Below are 20,644 nucleotides of genomic sequence, written 5' to 3' on the forward strand. Positions count from 1 at the left end.
CCGTCTGTCTGTTCGTCTATTTTTTCACTTAATTTCTTTCGTATACGATCAAGACCTTTTCCTCTCTCGTACTGTCGTACATTCATTTTCTCCAGCCCCTCAACCCTTAACCTACCCCCATTTACTTGTCTTTCTTTCGTTTACTAAAAATATCCTCCTGTCTCCTTCCTCGTTTATTTTCATTTCTAACACTCCCTTTCTTTTTTATCCCCTTTTCCGTATCTCCACTCACTCTTGTACCTTTTTATATATTTATATTTCTATGCCTCTCTTTATTGTCTACCCCTTTCTCCTTCTGCCTTTGTCTGTATTAGCCTCTCACCTTCTTTCCCTCGCACACTCTGCCTCAATTCCCCGACCATCTTGGCAGAATTTCATAGCATTTGATCGGTGGGGAGTAATCTTTTAATACCTGGGTATGGCTTCCATAATCCGACAGTGAATGATAACAAGATTACCGCCTTGAAATGAATTCCAACCGCACTTGAAGACAAGAAAATATGCAGTAAAAAAGGCAAACCACTCTTAATGGGTTGAGGTATATAGGTGTAATCGTTATTAGTGATATTATGTTGGGTACTCGGATATGATTTACGCCTAAGATTTCTTAGTCCACCGGGAGGAAGTCGAATGGTAGTAAATATTTTTTTGATTTACATGCATCTCGGATTTACTGAATCTCCATAAAAGGGATGTAAAATACCTATATTGATACAATTTAATTGTGAGTTCTTATGATTCCACTTACTAGTAACATTTAAATTATATCGCTTTCCTGTCCTTGTGTTGATGTGTGTGTGCGTGAAGGTGGATGTGTGTCTTTTTATGTTGCATATGCAATCAGTTAAAGGTGTTTTCGATATCCTCGCTGCATAAGTCAGTATTTGAGGTTTCTTTATTTCAGCGCTTTGCCCCCTCGACCCGAGAAATATTTATGTTCGTTCCTCCCGCTCCAGACAGCGTTGCTTGATTTTTCGATGATGAGAAGAACATAATCGTCTAGACTCGCTTGCGCTGCCAATGAAGGCCTGCGGTGTAATAACAATATCGGCATAGCATGACGTCTTTTATGAGTAGCTGTGACGTATTATGTTGGGGGCATCCACTGCAATATGTTGCAGATACGCTGGAATCATTGTGATCGCCATGATGCGAATAGAGCGGAAAATGTAATAAACGTAATTTCTTGTGCTCTTTATCTTTTGTAAGAGTCATGGTGTGTCCTCGGACAGAAATGTTACAATCAGGAAGAGAGCAGATGTTTCTGCGTCTCAAAAGGCGAAAGAACACTATTTTGAGTGTTTTGAATTTAATGCGATGAAAGGGTATATGCCTGTTGTCCTGGTTTCTTAAAAAAATGTTTTACGAAATAGAAAGGTATAGCGACATTCATACCAATGAGATGAAAGAAGAGAGAAGGGGGGGGGGAGAGATCGAAAGATAATGAACAGTGGCTGTGGAGGAGGGTGCTGGGTTGGCTTCATAGCCCCACTTTTCCCCTAACCATGTACAAAAACGCAAAAATTACCATCTGATTGTTATTTTTTTGCATGGTCAGCCCCCCACTTTGAAAACCATTCCACGGCCCCTTATAAACATTCTAAAAAATGAAGTGCTAATTTAGCTCTTAAAGAGCGTGTATAGTGACTGCACTTCGGAGTGCTGATTTGTTTAGTTCAAATTTGAACTAGACAAATCAGGACAAATCAGCACTCCGAAGTGCAGTCACTATACACGCTCTTTAAGAGCTAAATTAGCACTTCATTTGGAGGAATGATATACTAATCGAAATTTTTTCTTTGCCCCGTATTTGGAACAATTTAAAGTTCTTCAAAGAAGCAGAAAATGGTTCTTAATAGTTATTTAGCAACGAGTTATACAAGGAACACTTCTAAAGTTCTTCTATGTCAGATTCTTGATGCTATGAAGAACCCTCTCAATTTTGTACACTCTTAAACAGAATGTTTGGGCAAAATAGGCCCAATTTTTTATCATCACTGTGCAACATATACTGTCCGAACAACTATTGGCTGAATCTGTCCGAATTTGGAAACAAAAACAAATAATTGGGTAATAACTTTTTTTTCAATTGGATAATGATCGCCCAGAATATATACGTTTTTAACCAGCATACATTACCCAACACAGTGGACAGTATATTGCCAAACATTTTAAGCGTGTAGGCCTATAGGGTACTTTAGGGTTCTTTACACCATGAAGAACTTTAAAAGGATCATCGATTAAGTCCCGGGCACGAAAAGAGATGTAAAACAAGCATGCTTGCAATTGTCAAATCATTTTCACTGTGCTGAGATAAAAATTAATAAGTAATACTACAAGAAAGTATCATCACTATGTATATTGCAACTCTTTAGTTAGTTATAACACAGCAACAACAAAAAATCAGATAATGCAAATTTTATGATTATGATGGATATTTTTTCTCCTTTGTAAACACATTGCCCGAAGCTGTTCTTGATAGTAAGTGTTTGATATGTTTAAATGTTATTGTTTACATTGTATATTTTTATAGTTTACTATGGTCTGTACTCATTCTTTATCGGTGAAGTCAACTGTCTTATTTATAATTCCCAGACAGTTATGAATGATTTGAGTGTTCACAGAGTTGCTAAACTGAACCTTTACTCTGATGAGAGATTTGTTTCACAGTTGGCTGTCCATAGTTAAGCCACAACTTTAGACCCATAGGCCCGTATTCTGAAGTCGGGTCTATTGTCTAACTCAGTGCTAAAATTATGGGAAGCCAAAACGTTTCAAAATTTTGTTTACAGTGAATGCTTCTCAAGTTTACTGTGCTCTTTAGTAATTCTTTAATGGTGAAGACAACTGTCATACCTATTCTTCCAAGGCAGTTAATAATGTTTTGGGAGTCAAAATGAGCTGATATATTGAATCCATACTGTTACAGTTTTATGTAACAACTGGCTTTCCATAGTTAAACCACAACTTAAGATCAGAGTTTCAATTAAACCCGACTTCAGTTTACGGGCCTTAGAGATATAAATTGCTATGTTTATGAATTACGGTAAACCCCGGGTAAACCAAAGTTTAGAAAACGGGTCAGTGTTTGGTTAGGATTCAGCAATTTAAGTAAAACGTCATCCGAAAGAAAGAAAAACCATCTAAAGATGAATATCGAAAGTAAATATGTTATAATGCTTATTGTAAAAAGCATTAGAATGTAAGAATAATTTTTTTTTCACGTTTAAATTAATTCATGTAACGTCTTATCGTCTTTATATCACTCTCTGTGTTTCTGGCTATCATCTATAGAAAAAACAAATGTATAAAAACTATAATTTAATGAACATTTCAATACATACACGTATGGTGCTCCCTATTATTATGCTTTACCATGGCTTGTACGAAGATGTGAAAAAGAATGATGTTGACATCTTGTGCATATGATCAAATATAACCTTGACTGGACATCATCCCTGTGAAGGACAACCCTTTATTGCTCATGCAGGTGAGTGGAGCTAGAAGATAGACTTAATTAGCATTTATCACATTGTTGTTAGATGGGAAGCCAGGCCCGATGATCCTTGGGAATTATCTACACGATGCGTGTCGCTATATGAGAGTGATATATTACAAGAGGATTATGACTGAGAGAGTTCCTACTTGGTTGGTCCGCCGCCAGCCGGAGGGGATGGGGCTGTCATTGATTCGCGACTTCCTGCTATACATTCAATATATTTGTCCTCACAGGTCGTTCATTGGCGACTTTTGTTGTTATAAAAACTTGTCATCACTATATCCCTTTCAATTATCTTAATTCATAGGCAGAGCATAATACTGACTGATGATGCTTGGCATTGTCGACTTGGTATGTCGTAAATTTGGCTATATATGACAATAGTTTGGAAAAAATGATATTATACACTTAGGTTACATCATTCCAAAGCGTCTTCAAGACGCTTTGGAATGATCAGTTGATATTCTACAAGATTCACTCCAATTAAGAATGTAAAGAACCGTAAGAGCAGTAAAAATTGTAACCAACTTGAAATATTAATGAGCTGCCTTTATCCTCGAACACAACACAACGAGATGGCGATGACCTTTTTAAGTGCAATTCAGAAACAGATCGTGCCATCCAGAATTCCATTATTAAATGGAATAATATGCGAAATCTATCGCGAGGTAGATATGATTTTTCTGCAGTTTCTTACTATTTACATTTTACAGGACTTATCTTGAATGAAAGCATCACCTTAGGATAGTCTGGATACTGTGGATGTATACGAAAAGAAGATGAAGGAGGGGAAGAACAGTGAGGAGGAGGAGGAATATAACTAAAAGAAGAAAAAAAACACCACCAACTACCACCACAAATATTAGATCAAGGCAATGAAGAAAAAGAAGGAGAGAATTGTTTTTAAATGTTATCATTATTAAACATTGCTGCCAGTCTGACCATGTTTAATTTTTCTTAAATTTCCAGATTAACAGGGTTACTTGAATCTCGTATGCAAATATCGCAGATATTTCTAACAGAGCTATATAGCTTGGCTATGATGTCGGGTGTAAAGAAAAAAACTGTCTTCAAAAGTATACCCAATGAGTACATCTCAGTTACCCCATTTCCAAATAAATCAGTTTAGATATAAGGGAAAAAAATCGTTGTCACATGAAATTAATCGTACATAATTACATTATGGGGCATGTTTACAATATCAAAACAATAATTTTTCACAATATAAGTAAAGCAGCCGAACCATATTTGCTCTCTTATGTACTGTTTCTCAATTTACAACTAAATTACACAGTGCACAGCTTATGATATACATTATGTAAGAAAACTGATTTATTATTGACTAAGGTACATGATTTGTATGGAAGCGCCGTGGTGTATTCTGAATCTCCCCTTGTAATCAGAGGGTCGTGTGTTCGAATCCTACCATGGCCTATAGTACCCTTGGCAAGGCGTCAATCCACACTTTACCAATCTCACCCGGGTGCTATTATTGGGTACCGATAGGAAACAACCGTCATTGTGGTTGGTTTATCAAGTGTGCGCCTAACAGGCTGCTTGAAATGCTATGAATCCTGTGACCGGGTAATAATAATTGTGAAGCGCTTTGAGAAGTCGTAGATTGATAAAGCGCTATATATAAATGCCAATTATTATTATTATTTGAGATATTTTCTTCAGGTATATACCATTAACACATTACGCAGAAAAAAACGCCGCAACAACACAGAAAGATCCTTGTAAATGGGACAATATATATATATATATATATATATATATATATATATATATATATATACTTATATATAATGTGTGTGTGTGTGAAGTTATATATGTACAAAAGCTTTGGCAGCTCTTTTTATTTAAATATTTTGTGAAAGAAATGGATGAAGAGAACATCAATTGTTCCAAAGGGTAGATAGCTCTGCATGGGGAACCTTGATTTAAGCTACGCCTAACAATATATATATATATCTATATTATATATATATATATATATTATATATATATATATATATATATATATATATATATATATATATATATATATATATATATATATAAATACATTATATAAATTATGGCAATTGAGGTATATTAATAGTTTTACAGAGAGTGAAAAAAGGTGAGATTAAAATACACGTCACCATGGTCACAGAGGTAAGATCTCTGTCCTCAGTCACGCTACCACTATCATGATCGCCGTAGACTTCCCCGTCATGAATATAACATGGATGTATTTATATCTGTCCAAGAACTCCACAGCATAATGTGACCTTTCATGTGAAGTGCAAGACATCCAAGTTAAGCATATGGCTCGGTTTTGCACGGCGCGGGACGGTTTTAAAACGGGGGGGGGGGGGGGGAGGGGGTGACATTGGCAAAATCACAATCAGATGGCAATGTTTATGTTTTTGTGTACGCGGTTTTTGTAAAAAAAAGGGGGCGGGGGTTGGGGGCTGAAGTCCCGTCATCTCCCGGTTCCGCGGTCCCTGTTATGTTACAGTTAAACCAACGAAATGACTCCAGACCAATCATAGCTACTATCATGCTATTTTGAATGGAATTTCATTGGTCGGTTTGGAGAAGGCTCCCGTGGTGTGACTGGCAGCATTAACTGGTTGCGTTTGTTTACATTAATACAATCAATACATCAAAATTTAATTTTAGTACCATGTGCCAAGATTTAGACAGGTGTTTGGCGCTCAAACATAATTCTGCCTTTTTTTGTATATATCATCTCTGATGATTCGATGTTTGCTCAAAGTCACAGATTATAATCAACTTTTGAAGCCATATGGATGGGGATCGGGCGTCGGTTTAGTTTTTGTGCAGGCGCAGGGCGGGATTTCGGGGTAGGCCTATATCATGTATATGGCGTATTTGTTTTATTATCTATACTGACTTTCTAAACTTTTCAAATAGTTTGATAAGCATAATAAAGTTCGCTATGATTTTGAACCAATCAGACGTAATTTTGTTCTCAATGATGCAATTTCATGAAACAATTTTAAAGAGATCTTTAATCCATTTAAAGTTACACCTTTTCATATAATTAAGTATGTGGTGAAAATGAGTTGAATTGGCTTTTTAAATTTCTTTCGTCGTCGTCCGAATGCCCCCCGGTGTGGTAAAATACACACAGGGCTAATTCTTATCAATAGTTCAGACTTACCGCCCTTTCACACGGTTAAAAAAAATGGAAATTTGAATGATGATTCCAGTGAAAAATAAGGCTAATGACGAATTGTTAGCACGTGTGAAATCAAACTAGAACATTATTAGAATCACGAACGCTAATCACAATCACGAATTCAAATTCTACTCCGGAGATGAACTACAGTTCCATTCCATTCATATCAGTTTTCGAGTGAGCGTGTGAAAGGTCCGATGATTCTAAAGACGAATTGCAATCATTATTACAATGATGATTCAAGATTCACGTGTGAAAAGGCCCTTACTTAAATCAATATCAACTTTGGGTTAATCGCAGTTGTGTACTATATAAGAAATAACATTTAAGATTTATCTTAATTTGAGTTTGATTGGAATCGAGCCAACTTTTGTAAAAGAAAATAGAACAGGCATTTTGCGTCATAATAATAACAATAATAATAATAATAATATTTACACAGGGTAGCCACTTCAGTTCCGAAAACTGTTCTCCAAGCGGGCCCTGCTATTATCATTACCCGGCGAAGCTGGGCTACCTATTCAGGTGCACACAGCTTTTTGAGGAATTACTTCCTGCCGGTACCCATTTACCTCACCTGGGTCGAGTGCAGCACACTGTGGATGAATTCCTTGCTGAAGGAAATTACGTCATGGCTGGAATTGAACCCATGCACGACCCTCTGTTTCAAAGTCCGGAGACTAATCCACTGGGCCACGACGCTCCGATAATAATAACAGGTGAACAACCTTTCCATCGTAGCAAAATCTCTGAATAAAAATCTTACGAGCTTATCTTGCAACTTCTTCATTTCACGGTGAAATAGTCTATCATGAATTTTACATGACATTAATGGCTGTATTTTTATACATCCCTGGCTCTTTATGAAAATTTTGTAGCGCTTTCACGAGAAGTGAAGTAAATCGTGCATTCATCTGAAAGGAAAGATGTGTGTGAACTTAAGCATAGTTAACATCCTTTGGCGACAAGATGGCATAAAGGGGCTTTCATGTACGTGTACTCCAAACTTAGAATATTACTTCTCACGTTCACTTTGGAAATGATTTTGACAGTGATTCGGTTTTGTGTGCATTTCATGTGCATGTTTGTGAAGTAAGCATAGGGAGCACACGATACTCATGCACGACTTGGAATCCCATCAGGCATGTCAGGAACCCCCCTTCAAATACAAAGACAATACCGAGTTTTCGCTCAGCCGCTTACAGAGGAATCAAGAAGAAAATTAAATGTATTGAAAATGCCCGTCAAAAGACTTACCACCCTTTCAGTTTCACACGGTAAAAAAAATCGTAATTTGAATGATGTTTCCAGTGAAAAATAAGGCTAATGATTGATACTTAGCACGTGTGAAACCAAACTAAAACATGATTAGAATCACGAACGCTAAACACAGTCACGATTACAATAGGAATCATCATTATACTATGATGATTCAAGATTCACGTGTGAAAAGGCCCTTATTTTATACGCGAGAATCTTTAATCATCATTGTAATATGATTGCAATTCGTCTTCAGAATCATCGTACAATTCACACGTTCACTCTCACTCGAAAACTGTGATTTGAATTCAAATTCCTGAGCGAAGGCGGTATTAATTGTGTCCGTCAATCAAAGCACTGCACCGCAAATACAAACTGAGTGCAGCATGACCATTGTATTATCCACGGAAGTGCTTGAAAGGTCACGTAAGCTCCGCCCCAATTTGGAGTTCAACCCTTTCAGACGAAAATTTCGTACCGTAATTTGAGTGAAACTTAACTGGACCTCACCCTCGGAGTCGAATTTGAATTTGTGATTGTGATTAGCGTTCGTGAGTTTGGTTCCACAAGTGCTAGAAAAAATAGTCATGAGAACTATTTTTCACGGGAATCATCATTCAAATTAGGATGTTGGTACCGTATGAAAGGGCGGAAAGAATCGTTTGGCGAGGGAGGGGGTGGGGGGGGGGTATTTCTTGAAAATTGGTGAACCGTAATAGCAGTTCCATCCTTAGTTTTGGAGCTGACGAAAAAATATTAATCCGTTTGTCAAGAATCGAGGACTAAACTGATGTTTTGATTCACTCATTTTTGTCAAAGACTTATTTACTCTTCATTTTCCTGCCAGGCATTTGAGATTCTGAGGGGTGGGGATGGGTTATGAAGAAACAAGATGGAAAGCTAAGTAGTAGAAAATGCCCCATTTTTTCATTAAGAGATAACTTTATGTCTCCTCTATTATGACGTCTCACCCCTAATCAAAATTCAATTGGTCTAAATTCTGAGCTCGGGTTTGGATATAGCCAATTGTGACATAATTTCTCTAAAATGCAGTAAAAGATCAATTTGTCAGATTAGATGACGCTCAGATGTTTCACCTGCCAGTAATAACGAAAATAGCTTTCTTCACGATTAAACCATGGGAAAAGAGCATAATTATGACACATACAATATAAACAATATTTTTACCGCCCATATTCCACTTGATAACATGTATTTTTGTCAGATCCGGATCATATTGAAATTGATAAATGTTTCCGAACATTACCATGTACGTTCATGGCCTGAATTTGTCAAATGTACACTCTTAAAACAAATCAGTCAAATTGACTAGACCAGTATATCAGCTGGGAGCAACTGATATGGCAATCACTGATATTCACATTTCTGACATAATTATATTCTAGTCAGGAATATCTCTGTTCTAGTAAAATATGACTAGAAAATAGTCAAATATGACTAGAATAACAGTTGCACCCAGCTGACCCTATTGACTAGTCATTTTTGACTGATTTGTATTTAGAGTGTACACAAAAGTCATAAATCAGATTACCCACTGTTTTCATCGATACATAAAACATCGACCAGAATAAAAAGCTCTATATTTTGAGGTAAGAGCATCCTGTCTTGTTGCCTTTTGATTTGGGACTTTCTTCATGAATTGTACATGAATGATTTTCCCGGCGTCGCGTTAATCCGAGAAAAGTGAGACGACCAGTTGCGTACCCAGTTCGTCATTTTCTGGAAGCGAAAAGGGGCAAAAGTGAAAAAGCAATAAATAATATATAAAATGAAAATAATTAAAACAATGCAATTAAGACTCTTTAAAGTCTTCACGAAAAACTAAAATGACCAAAGAAGCAACTGTGCGTCAACATTAATTACAAGTACCCCGGGCTTACCCCCTCCATTCGTCACTGGTTTTATCCCATTGGGAACAGGTCTTTGTAGAATCGATGATGCCATGTAATGTAACCAATGGCACTGTGCTATTTCAGTTTAATATCAGGGGTGCAACAGGAACCCCTTTTATTGATCGAGTTGGTCCGGCCACTTAGACGAGGTGACGGGGTACTGAATGATGACAGGAAATTGAAGAACATTAGAGCAGAGTTCATTCACTCCAACCCACAGAACAGGCACGCATTCTGTTCCCGCGAGTGTATGCTTAACATAGTGAATAGACATTAAAGTGGCATGGAAGTTATGAATAAAGCATGGCACAAGAGCTTGTTATGAGTGATTAATAAACAGAATCAATGCTTGGAAAATTGAAATAATGAACGATTTATTTTTGCCATACTTACATCTTACACGTCTTTCCCATCTTTTAATTCCAATGGACAGTGGCAATTGATTGGGGTAGGTGATGATGATGATTATATCTTTTTCTATAAATCAACAAGGACTTAGTATGTAGATGGATATAACAACGAATACTTAACAAATATTTCTGTATTCACAAAATCATACGTTCTAAATGAATAAAAGAGTGAAAAGGAGTAACAGCTTTTTTGATAAGGGTGGGAAACTTAGTGGCCCTATTTCACAAATTTTCATAATTCTCGTCTTTTGTGTTTTGGAGTGTGTGATTAACTGTCACTCGTCAATCGAAATCATGGAAATAGATGGATAATAGGATTGTACGGGAGAGCTTTAGAGAGAGGGGATAAGAGGGGGTAAGTCAGAGTGAAAGATGCACGAGCTAGAGAAGGGTAAATAGAAGAAGATGAAGGAGGGAGGGACAAACAGAGATGGAGAGAGAGAGAGAGGGGGGGGGGGGCGGTTGAGTGAGGGACTGGTGACGATGCATGTGCGGCATAATGATCATCACACCAGATTATATTAATTGCCAGTATTGCATGTATACATTGTTACGAAGTAACGATACTACAAACTTTGTTTCAAATGGCACCCAAGCCACAAATATCAATTCACCATAATATCATTAACTAATGTTTAACTCGATCAAGATGTTTGTTATTTGCAGATCCTACGCACATAATTCATGCGATATTTAAAGGTCATGCATGCACTGGTAAACCCACTTCACTTCAATGTACTTTTCAGCATGTTCAACATCATTATACAATGAACATATAGACCTACTTAAAATATTACTTGCACAGTAGTTCCATATGGACAGTACTTTCTTGAAAGTGTGGCTCAAGATAACTCCTTTCATGCAAGTTTGCATATTATATTAATAATCTTAGAAAGCAGGCTAAAATTCAAATGCTAGAAACTAAGCCCTTTAACATTTAATACTTTACTTCATACGTACATGTATATACCTAAACCATTATTTGGATTTTTATGGTGAATTTATGAGTGGCCCACCGCCCAAGAAACCGTATAACCAGCTAATCGTTTAATCACTTCATACATTTTAAGGAAATAATCTTGATTGTAGCCCCTATCAACAACCCCCCCCCCGATCTCGCTAGGTATTCATGGAATACCAAAATAGAAAGATTCAACTGGTCTTTTGATGTATTTAGAAAAAAAAACACATTATACCTGCAAACTTCTTTCTGAATACAATATGTATTTTGGGGACATTATTAGGTGTGCGACATATATTTATCAACCTCTAAGAATGATTAGAATATGACATGCCAAGTTGGTTGCTCAATTTAAAAGGCATGGCTGAAATGAAATGTTTGACGCATTAGGTGTGATAATGAAGTTTGAAGTTTTGCTTTGTTGGAAAATCTGGGAAATCTTGATCTCTTATTTTTACACTTCATATTCTACAATCATGTTCTAGTTGTACACAAAGGCCGGTATTCGATTCGATAATTAAGCTTTAATTGTAATATTTTACTCCGTATTTAGCTTAAGTTAAATACTTACAATTGAATACCGGTCCAGATCATGCATTGAAAGATTGGTATATTAGCAATACTCCAGGCACGCTGGCAGGTATAAAATGATACATGATAATTATATAATGTTTAATTCTGGATTCGATATGTTAAAGTGGCAAAATTTTACCTTTTGAATATTTTACGAACTATTTTCAACATTTGCGAGCTGAGAAAGAAATAGTTGCAGCACATGACTAACACACACCACTTTGAAGAAAAGGTAGCATAAACCTTATACAACAAGCCACTCTTAAACTGCATAGAGAAAAGAATAACAAATCCCCCAATGGAGAGAGGACAATGGAAAACTGCGAATAACCGCGCAATGAGAGAATGTGGTTTGGGTTTTAATATCCATAACACGCGTCTTCTAATTACTCATTCCTCCGGACTCGTTCAAGTGTAATCAGAAAAAATATTATTGTATATCAGAATGTTTATACAATACTGTTATGTGGATTGATAAACTTATAATGAACCAACTTTTCAAAATCTCTGATTTTAACGACTGGCTTGGCGTTTGCCACTATTTTGGTAAACGTGAAATTGGTGCACGTGTCCACTCGATTTTATAACTCGTGATAAATGTTCTGATAAATGGTAAAATAGCACCACTAAAATAGAGTTGGAAGTGATTTTTTCGGCTCGTCAACTTTTTTTTTTCCAGGCATCGCTAAATTTGAGGTGGGGGGGGGGTGTCATTATTTATTTTCTCTAACAAACCAGCACTTCCTCCTAAGTTAGAAATTATTCACAGGCTATACTGACTTGTGTTACGATATTGAATACCGAACAAATAACAGAAAATTTTGATAAGATCATTTTTGCCTTTTAATGATTTACAAAGAATAAACAAAACTAAATAATACATCTGACATAACTTTAAGATTCAGTTCTGATTTATTAAAAATGATATATATATATCCAAGTTGGCTAGCAAAGGTTCCTTTCATTAAAGTCCACAATGCTGGCGATGATGAAATTGATGTTGAAACCCGAAACACTGCAACGAGTTGAAATGTCCGTGAAGACGACGTTGATGATGATAAACAGTCAGGTTTTTCAGTAATCAGTGGGTTTAAAACGTTCAGTGAAATAGGTTGATGATCTCGATGAGAACTGAGAATTCCTCTCTCAAAATAACTGCAATTCCACTGAATGTTGTATCCCAGTTGGAAATAAAATGCGCTTCTCGCTAGCATAGCGGGGAGAGGTCTTAACTGCAGTTACAACGAGGTGAGTTCCAGTCCCAAGCAAGGTAATCAACACCTGAACATCCTTAGAAAAATCTGAAGTGAACAAACCGGAAGTCTCGACAATTTTTGTTATTTTTGGTGGGGGAGGTACATATTGAACTCTTCCCTAATTAGCACCTTTTAGAGAGGTGCAAAGCTGCACCTTTCCGAAAAGGTACAAAGTTGCACCTTAATGGTGCGCCCAGTAAAGGTGCAAAGTTGAACATAATCTTTCAAGCAATATGAGTCACTATTCTACCCTGAAGTTTACAGAAGTCCAGTTCTCAATGATAACATTCTAATGTTACATCCAACGACCCATATTACTGAACTTATATCTTCCACACAATCCCACTTACAAAAAAAAATGGATTCATGTACCACCACCGGAATGAACATTGTTTTCTCTCTCTCACCGTAGAATGCTGAAGGCTATTAGCTCGTAGGGTTTAATGAAATGTGATGGTAACCATGACAACAAACCAGAGAATCAATGGTGAGAACCTCCTACAGTAATGCATGATACAAATCCAAGCCCATTAAAAAATACACTTTGATGCTGAGTTGGGTCATATTATCTTAAAAAATAGCCCGCGTGACTATGAAAATCAAGTGTTTGATAAAAACAATTTCCAGATAATAACAAATAAGACCGAAAGACTTACTGTCTTATGCCTTGCCGAACGAATCAAGCTTTGAAATTTATAGACTTTGTACCTTTGAGTGGTAAACGGCCAATTCGTATACTCCCAACTCGTCCACTCACTACATGGTCTACTTTCATTTAGTCTAATGCCCTTTCGTCCATCATCATTTCGGCTGAAAACCATTTGATCCTATCATCACTTCGTCTATGACAATTTCGTCTCATAACCAGTTGGTCTAATGTCCATTTCATTTTTCATTCATTTTGCTTAATCAACACTTAGTCCAATTAGACCAAATGGTAGATGGACTAGATGGCTATTAGACTAACTGGCTATTATAGACGAAACGGTGAGTGGACGGAATGGCAGTTAGAACATGTGAATATATATAGTGGACGCACTGATGGTAGACCAAATGATAGAAGACGAGTTGGCAATTCGACGACTTGGCTCAGACGAATTGGAAAAAACCCTCTACCAATCTCATTGGTCAAAAGAACAGAACATACTATAGATTGAGCACATTTTGACAAAAAACAAAAAATTAAAGGAAATAATGTTCTCTCTTTTCCCAACTGCATTCCTTCTAAAGATATTAATTTCCCTTGAAACTGCATGGGCTGAATAACTCCAACCTAATATTATTTATGATTTGTGAAGCAATTAATTTATTCCACGTTTAACTCAAAAAGCAAAAACAAAAATAATAAAAAGTAAAAATTGCTTAAGAATAAAGTCTCATCTGACTCTCTGTCTCGAGTACAACCACGGGTTGGGTTAAAGGCAAACAGCTACAATCGTCTAGTTTGATTTTTTTCTAAACAGAGCCTACTCTCATATCCTTTTCCCTTGAACATTTCCAATGCGAGAATTTTACAGGTGCGCTACTGATTTTGTTCTACGTGACTTCATCGCTACACAGAATCAATAGTAATTTCTTTTCATCGCAAAGTATGATTTGATATGTGTCTGCAGGGTTTTCGATTTTCTATTCTGTACTTTTTGACATGAGGATTTTAATCTTTCGTCGTAACTAAAAAAAAGGTCATCATGTATGTTAACTTTTCTATAAAAGGCAACTAAAATGCCTAGTCAGTCTTACTTGGGACAGTTTTCCCAGAGATGAGTGAAACTATGATACATTATTAAAGCATTTCCTCATATTTTCTCAAATCATTTTCATCCCTCCTTTCTTCCATTTTTCTTCTTTGTTTCTTTCCCTTCTTTTCTTTCCTACAACCCCCTCTCTCGGTTGGTTCCCCATATCAAACTCTTCTCCGAAATTTTCGAGTTGACTTTGTCCACTTTCCCGCTCTCTATCTATCCTCGTTGCGACTTTTATTATATGAAAAATATGTTTCCCTTTCTCTCCGACCCCTTATCATCCCTCCCCTTTTCATTCCCGGTCCCCGTCCCTTCTATTTCTCCCTGTCTCTTTCTCTCCTTTTCTCTGCCTCTACTTTCTTTCTATTTCCCTCTCTTTCTCTCAACCTCTCAGCTCGTTCGTGATTTCAACGTCAAGGTGGCTATCTACCGCGAGAAGCTCATCAGCATTGCCGACTTTGGGGACTGCTCGCACTTCCGACACGAAGTCCGACGCTACCGACGGAAATGCTTAGAGGCTGCAAAGACCGCCAAGACCAAACTCTATCCACACATGCGAGGGTGAGTTATGTCATGGATCCTACTGTCCATGGTTATATTGCAGTGGTCTTTATGAAAATTAACAAAGGCCCAGAAATAATTTCATTAATAATGATAGTAATATAGAATTTGTAAAGCGCCAATTTTCGTGTGGAATTCTGGCGCAGTAATAGAGGGGTTATCATGTATCACCCAACTTTCAGCGTGGGGGATGCTGTGTAAAATCATCTACCAGGTTGAGATGAAGAAAAATACAATTTCTAGTGATATCGTTTGTATGATATGAAGTTACCAATGGTTATTTTCATTATTCTCATTAGTATTATAATTGTTATTATATGAACATATGCATTATGCGTTAACGATGAAATCAAGCAAGAAAAAAGGTCACTTCACTAGCTCCTAATATTCTTTTACATAAAATTAGGGAGTTAAGAAGGTTCATAATGTTTACACGTTGTATACAAACACACACACATATTCACCCACCCTCACGCACACACTGACTTTGACGCATAGATTGGGGGGGGGGGGTGGCTTAAATGGCACTCCCCAAAAGTTCCAAAACCAAGATAAAAAAAGAAAAAGAAAGCAAAAACGGTGAAACATATTTCTTTCTGAATACAATGTCAAAATCTATCACAATCTGATGAGATTTACTAACACTCGTTACGTCACTACAATTCATTATACATAATCATATACAAACAAACATGTCTACACAACCTCAACACACACCCACTACATCTCACATCCTTTCACACACGCATAATATGTTTATGCAGTTGGCCGAGATGGAATCCTCCCTCAGGTAAGAAGACCTGCATGTATATGCCACTAGAATAAGGATATTGTGATTCTGCAAAACATACTTTCTCATTCCCTATTCTTTTTAAAAGAGAATTCGTGTAAAAATGAAAAATATGATAAAAAAATTTCTGTCCGGAAAATCATAAAACGACCCGCATTTGTTACACTCATGTGTTTTATATTCATTTTAAATTTATTATGGCTATTATAATCATGAATCGGAGACACAGCCCCCCAAAATCATAAATTTCTCGTATTTTGTCGCACTGTTCTTTGCACGTAGGTGTCGAACGAGACCGGAGTTCGAGAGGTTGTTCATACAGCTGACTGGATGTATGGAGATGTATGTTAATGAGATGATTAAATCACTCATTCTTCTTCAGATATTACCCGTAGATGCCCTCAGAGGTATGGAAAATTCATTTTTACCCTTTTTACATTTTTCTTAAAAAATACTAAGTCAATTAATTTAGAGTTAGGCCTTTAAATGATATTTTGATTTAAACACTGAGGATGATTATTGTCTATTTTCAATATATATTACTGTTCACCTTTTGTTCAAAGGTTACTGTTACATCAATTTAGTACTTGATAATTTCTGCGGTGTTAAAACTGACACCAATTGGTGTTAATAGAGGACCACACCCTAGAGATTAAATATAACACCAAAGAGTGTAAATGTAACAACAAAAGGTGTAATAACATCTATAGGTGTAAAACTAACACCACAAATTTAACACCGGTGTAAAATAACTGGTGTGGTCCTCCATGTACACCGGTTAACACCACAGTTTTTGCTATGTATCTATTCACGTTGAAATCCCTATTATTGTTCGTTTCATCATCAGCCTCATTATTATCAATAAAAATATAAAAGAGCTTGACAACTTTTCCGAAAGGACTGTTTATCGTGCAGGTAAGTCGTTCTTGCTCATGGATTCGGAAAACAATTTATGACGAATTTCATATTCCTTTGGAACAAGATAGCTTTTGTGGAAACAGAAAAAATAAAGAAACAGATCAACAGAATTTTGAAAAAAATAAGACAAATAATGAGAAAGTTATGAGCATTTGAATATTGCGATCACTAATGCTATGGAGATCCTTCCATTGGCAATGCGACAAAGATGTCATCCCCCACGAGGGTAATGTCACTTGTGAACAACTCACCCCATTACTTTAGTATATATTTCACTTAAACTGCCTCTTTTAACACATCTATCAGTAGATCATGTGTTCTTTCTATAGGAGAGCATTTAATACAGATTTATAAAGAATACATCATGGATGAAGAGTTTGTATTACCATAAGAAAAAGTAAAAGAGACATTTTGGGGGCATTTTATAGTCGATCAAAGGGAAAGTTGTTCACATGTGACAGCACACATCCTTGTCGCATTGCCATTGGGAGGATCTCCATAGTGATCACAATATTCAAATGCTCATAACTTTTTCATTATTTGTCCGATTTTTTCAAATTTTCTTTGTTCTTATTCTTTGATATTTCTGCTTTGACACAAGCCAACTTGTTCCAAAGGTTTCATTTTCCTTTAATGGAATTAATCAGAATAATAAAAAAGATATTCATATATATTTACGAGAAATATTAATACTTGATAAACGCTAAAATCTAACATGTTAAAATAGCTATATAAGGGTCAGAGGATATCCAACCTATCAAAAAGCTTGAACCATTTGAATTGGGTCCTTTTCACACGTAAATCTTGAATCATCATTGTAATGATGATTGCTATTGTAAACCGTCGTGATTCTAATCATGTTCTGGTTCGGTTTCACACGTGCTAAATATTCGTCATTGGCCTTATTTTTCACTGGAATCATCATTCAAATTACGATTTTTCTTTTCACCGAAAGGGCGGGTGAAAGGGCGGCTTGTTATAAGGCAGTCACTCCTCCAACCTTTCAATAAGGATTTCAGTTTTATTGCGAGTTGTGCATAAAAAACACACAATATCATGCGAAAGGTAAAAATGTGTTACTCTATACTCAATTTCCATAAGCCACTGATTTCTCAAAAGAGACAAAAAAAAAATGTATATATTTTGTATTGCCCTCATATCGAGGATTTATTGATGAAACAAAATAAAATTCAGCCATACGAAACATACAAATCAAGGCAGTATCCTCTATAGGGATCATAATGACATAATGTTATATCAGATGAATGAAAATGTAGTGAAATAGTCTTCTTGGTAGCCTACAAAAATATATATACTTTTTTGTTTTCTCAAATTTATTGTCGAAGGCATTTGCTTTCCTCTCCTTTTATCAGACCTCATAATCCGCTTTCATAATTATCAAAGGCTATATAAAAGCAACACAGCAATGTCCTTCATTGCATTTTGCCAAAAGGGCATTGAGCCGAGTCTCTAAAAAAACATGATAATACACTTTGATTCTGTAATTAGCAGTTCTTGTTTCTCTATAGCACTACCGCTAATACTTCAGTTTTAACGAGTATCTTCGGCATAGTTTCTTATTTTTATTTTTTTTTGGATAAAGTCAAACCTTCTAATAATAATTGTTGTGATATTGAGCGCACAAATCGTTCAGAGACGCTCATGGCGCTAGCGCAGCAACAGTTCCTTTGGATATAAATAACAACAAATGTAAATGTAAACGAAGTCAGCAAAGAGATCTTAACTACTTTCTAGATCATGTTTGAAATGATTTTGTTACACAGTGTGATGTTAGAAGCTTATACTGTATAGCCGATTTATAAAAGCATTACTGTATATCATTCAGGGTCAAGAGGATAATAGGAATAAAACTATTCGGTCTATTATGGGGAAAGAGATTTGGAAATGCAACGATAAAAGAAACTGATACATTCAAATTTCTTTGAATGTGAATTGAATCTTAATGCAATACAAGCAGACGGCATTCATTTAAATTATTTTCATATATTGTACATCTTCACGAAAAATAGTCAAATGACCTTCATTTTATTATTTTGATTTATGAGAAGCTATCAATATTATAGCTATTGAAGAACAATATTTTTTTTCTTCATGAATATACTCCGTAAATTATTGTTTTATGACCACTGAAATAAAAATGGATAAACTATATAAAAACTGATCAGACACAATTGACTATCGTAAATCATTATTTGAGCACAATAAAAAAACACACACACTTTAATATAGCCAAAGCAAGTAAGAATGATTACACAGTTGCTGGTAGAGCATATATCTGCTCAAGCAAACTATATAATAAGAACATCCTCACCATCAGGTCTACTAAGTTTGCTCATCAAAATGTGCAATTTATCATCCAAATTTTCGGAAAATTTCTATCCACATTATGTTAAAAACTTGTTGAAAATATATCGTATTTATCGTATTAATTTAGTAAATGCACACTGCAAAAACTCCGGTGTTGATTTAACACCAGCCCGGAATCTATAATCCACACCAGAGAAGTATATTGAAACAACACCACTTTGGAATGAAACCGATGATGTTTTAATACAAATTGGTGTTGTACAGACACCTATCTGGTAGTAGACCAACATGAAACTGGTGTTGTTTAACACTTCTCTGGTGTGGACATATATAGATTCCGGGCTGGTGTTAAATCAACACCAGAATTTTTGCAGTGCGCGTTTTGCTTGCACAACTTGTTTATTCAGAAAGCCGAGCGTGGCGTTTGCTCATTTCAACGGCGATATTGTGTCTGTGATTAATTTTTAAATACAATTCGTGTAATACTTCATTGAATAGATAACCGGCATAGTTTTAAATTATTGACAATCTGACGAACGGTATGCTTGATCTTAATCCATATGTTCATAGTGCCACGATTGAATTAAGAGGATTAAAACCATGTTCATTTTTTTGACAAAAGATTATTTCAAAAAAAAAATCTCTCCGAAGTATCAAAAAGCATTTTTGTGTCTGTGCGTATATACATGTACATGTATCTGTCGTGTTTGAAAGTTGAAGACAACACAAAATAGTATACTAATATGGTGGGCAATAATTCGGGTTACTGTGTAAACCAACGATGATTCGAATGAAGGGACAATAATTATGTTGAGAATATGTACAACTTGCATTTGCGGGATAGTACATTGTTCATAAAAAGTCTATTGATCAGCTACAATGAATTGCGAGTCCCATGCTTGAGAGAGTGTTTTTTAAAAAGTGAATATTGATATGATTTGGAACGGTATATGCCGTCCATTGGCTGCTGGTTCTACAGTTCTCGAGAAGGTTTGACAGAAATGCATTATATGAATCTTCAAGGCTTAACCTAAACAGGATAATTGGTATAGAACTGTGATAATATAAAATAATCGGTAATTTGAAAAATAAAATGAAAAAATGTCGTAATTGTGACTTGGTAAACGGTGAAATGAGCTATGTAATGATCTATAGGGTAGAGAGAGAGAGAGAGAGAGAGAGAGAAGGGGGGGGGATGGGGGAGAAAAAACCGAAAAAACCCTAAAACGTGAGGGGTTAA

At 36.0% G+C, this 20,644-nt stretch overlaps 1 protein-coding gene across 1 annotated transcript in view; it reads left to right on the forward strand.

The window, feature by feature from the left end:
* Positions 1 to 20,644, forward strand: part of LOC121414989 (regulator of G-protein signaling 7-binding protein-like) — a 58,622-nt gene that overhangs the window by 18,538 nt on the left and 19,440 nt on the right. The window contains exons 3-4 of the mRNA XM_041608031.1: positions 15,202 to 15,368; positions 16,441 to 16,565. Coding sequence (XP_041463965.1) covers positions 15,202 to 15,368; positions 16,441 to 16,565 — 292 coding nt within the window. The remainder of the gene's footprint in view (positions 1 to 15,201; positions 15,369 to 16,440; positions 16,566 to 20,644) is intronic.

This window comes from Lytechinus variegatus, chromosome 5 (genome assembly GCF_018143015.1).
Source record: "Lytechinus variegatus isolate NC3 chromosome 5, Lvar_3.0, whole genome shotgun sequence".
Taxonomy (NCBI): domain Eukaryota; kingdom Metazoa; phylum Echinodermata; class Echinoidea; order Temnopleuroida; family Toxopneustidae; genus Lytechinus; species Lytechinus variegatus.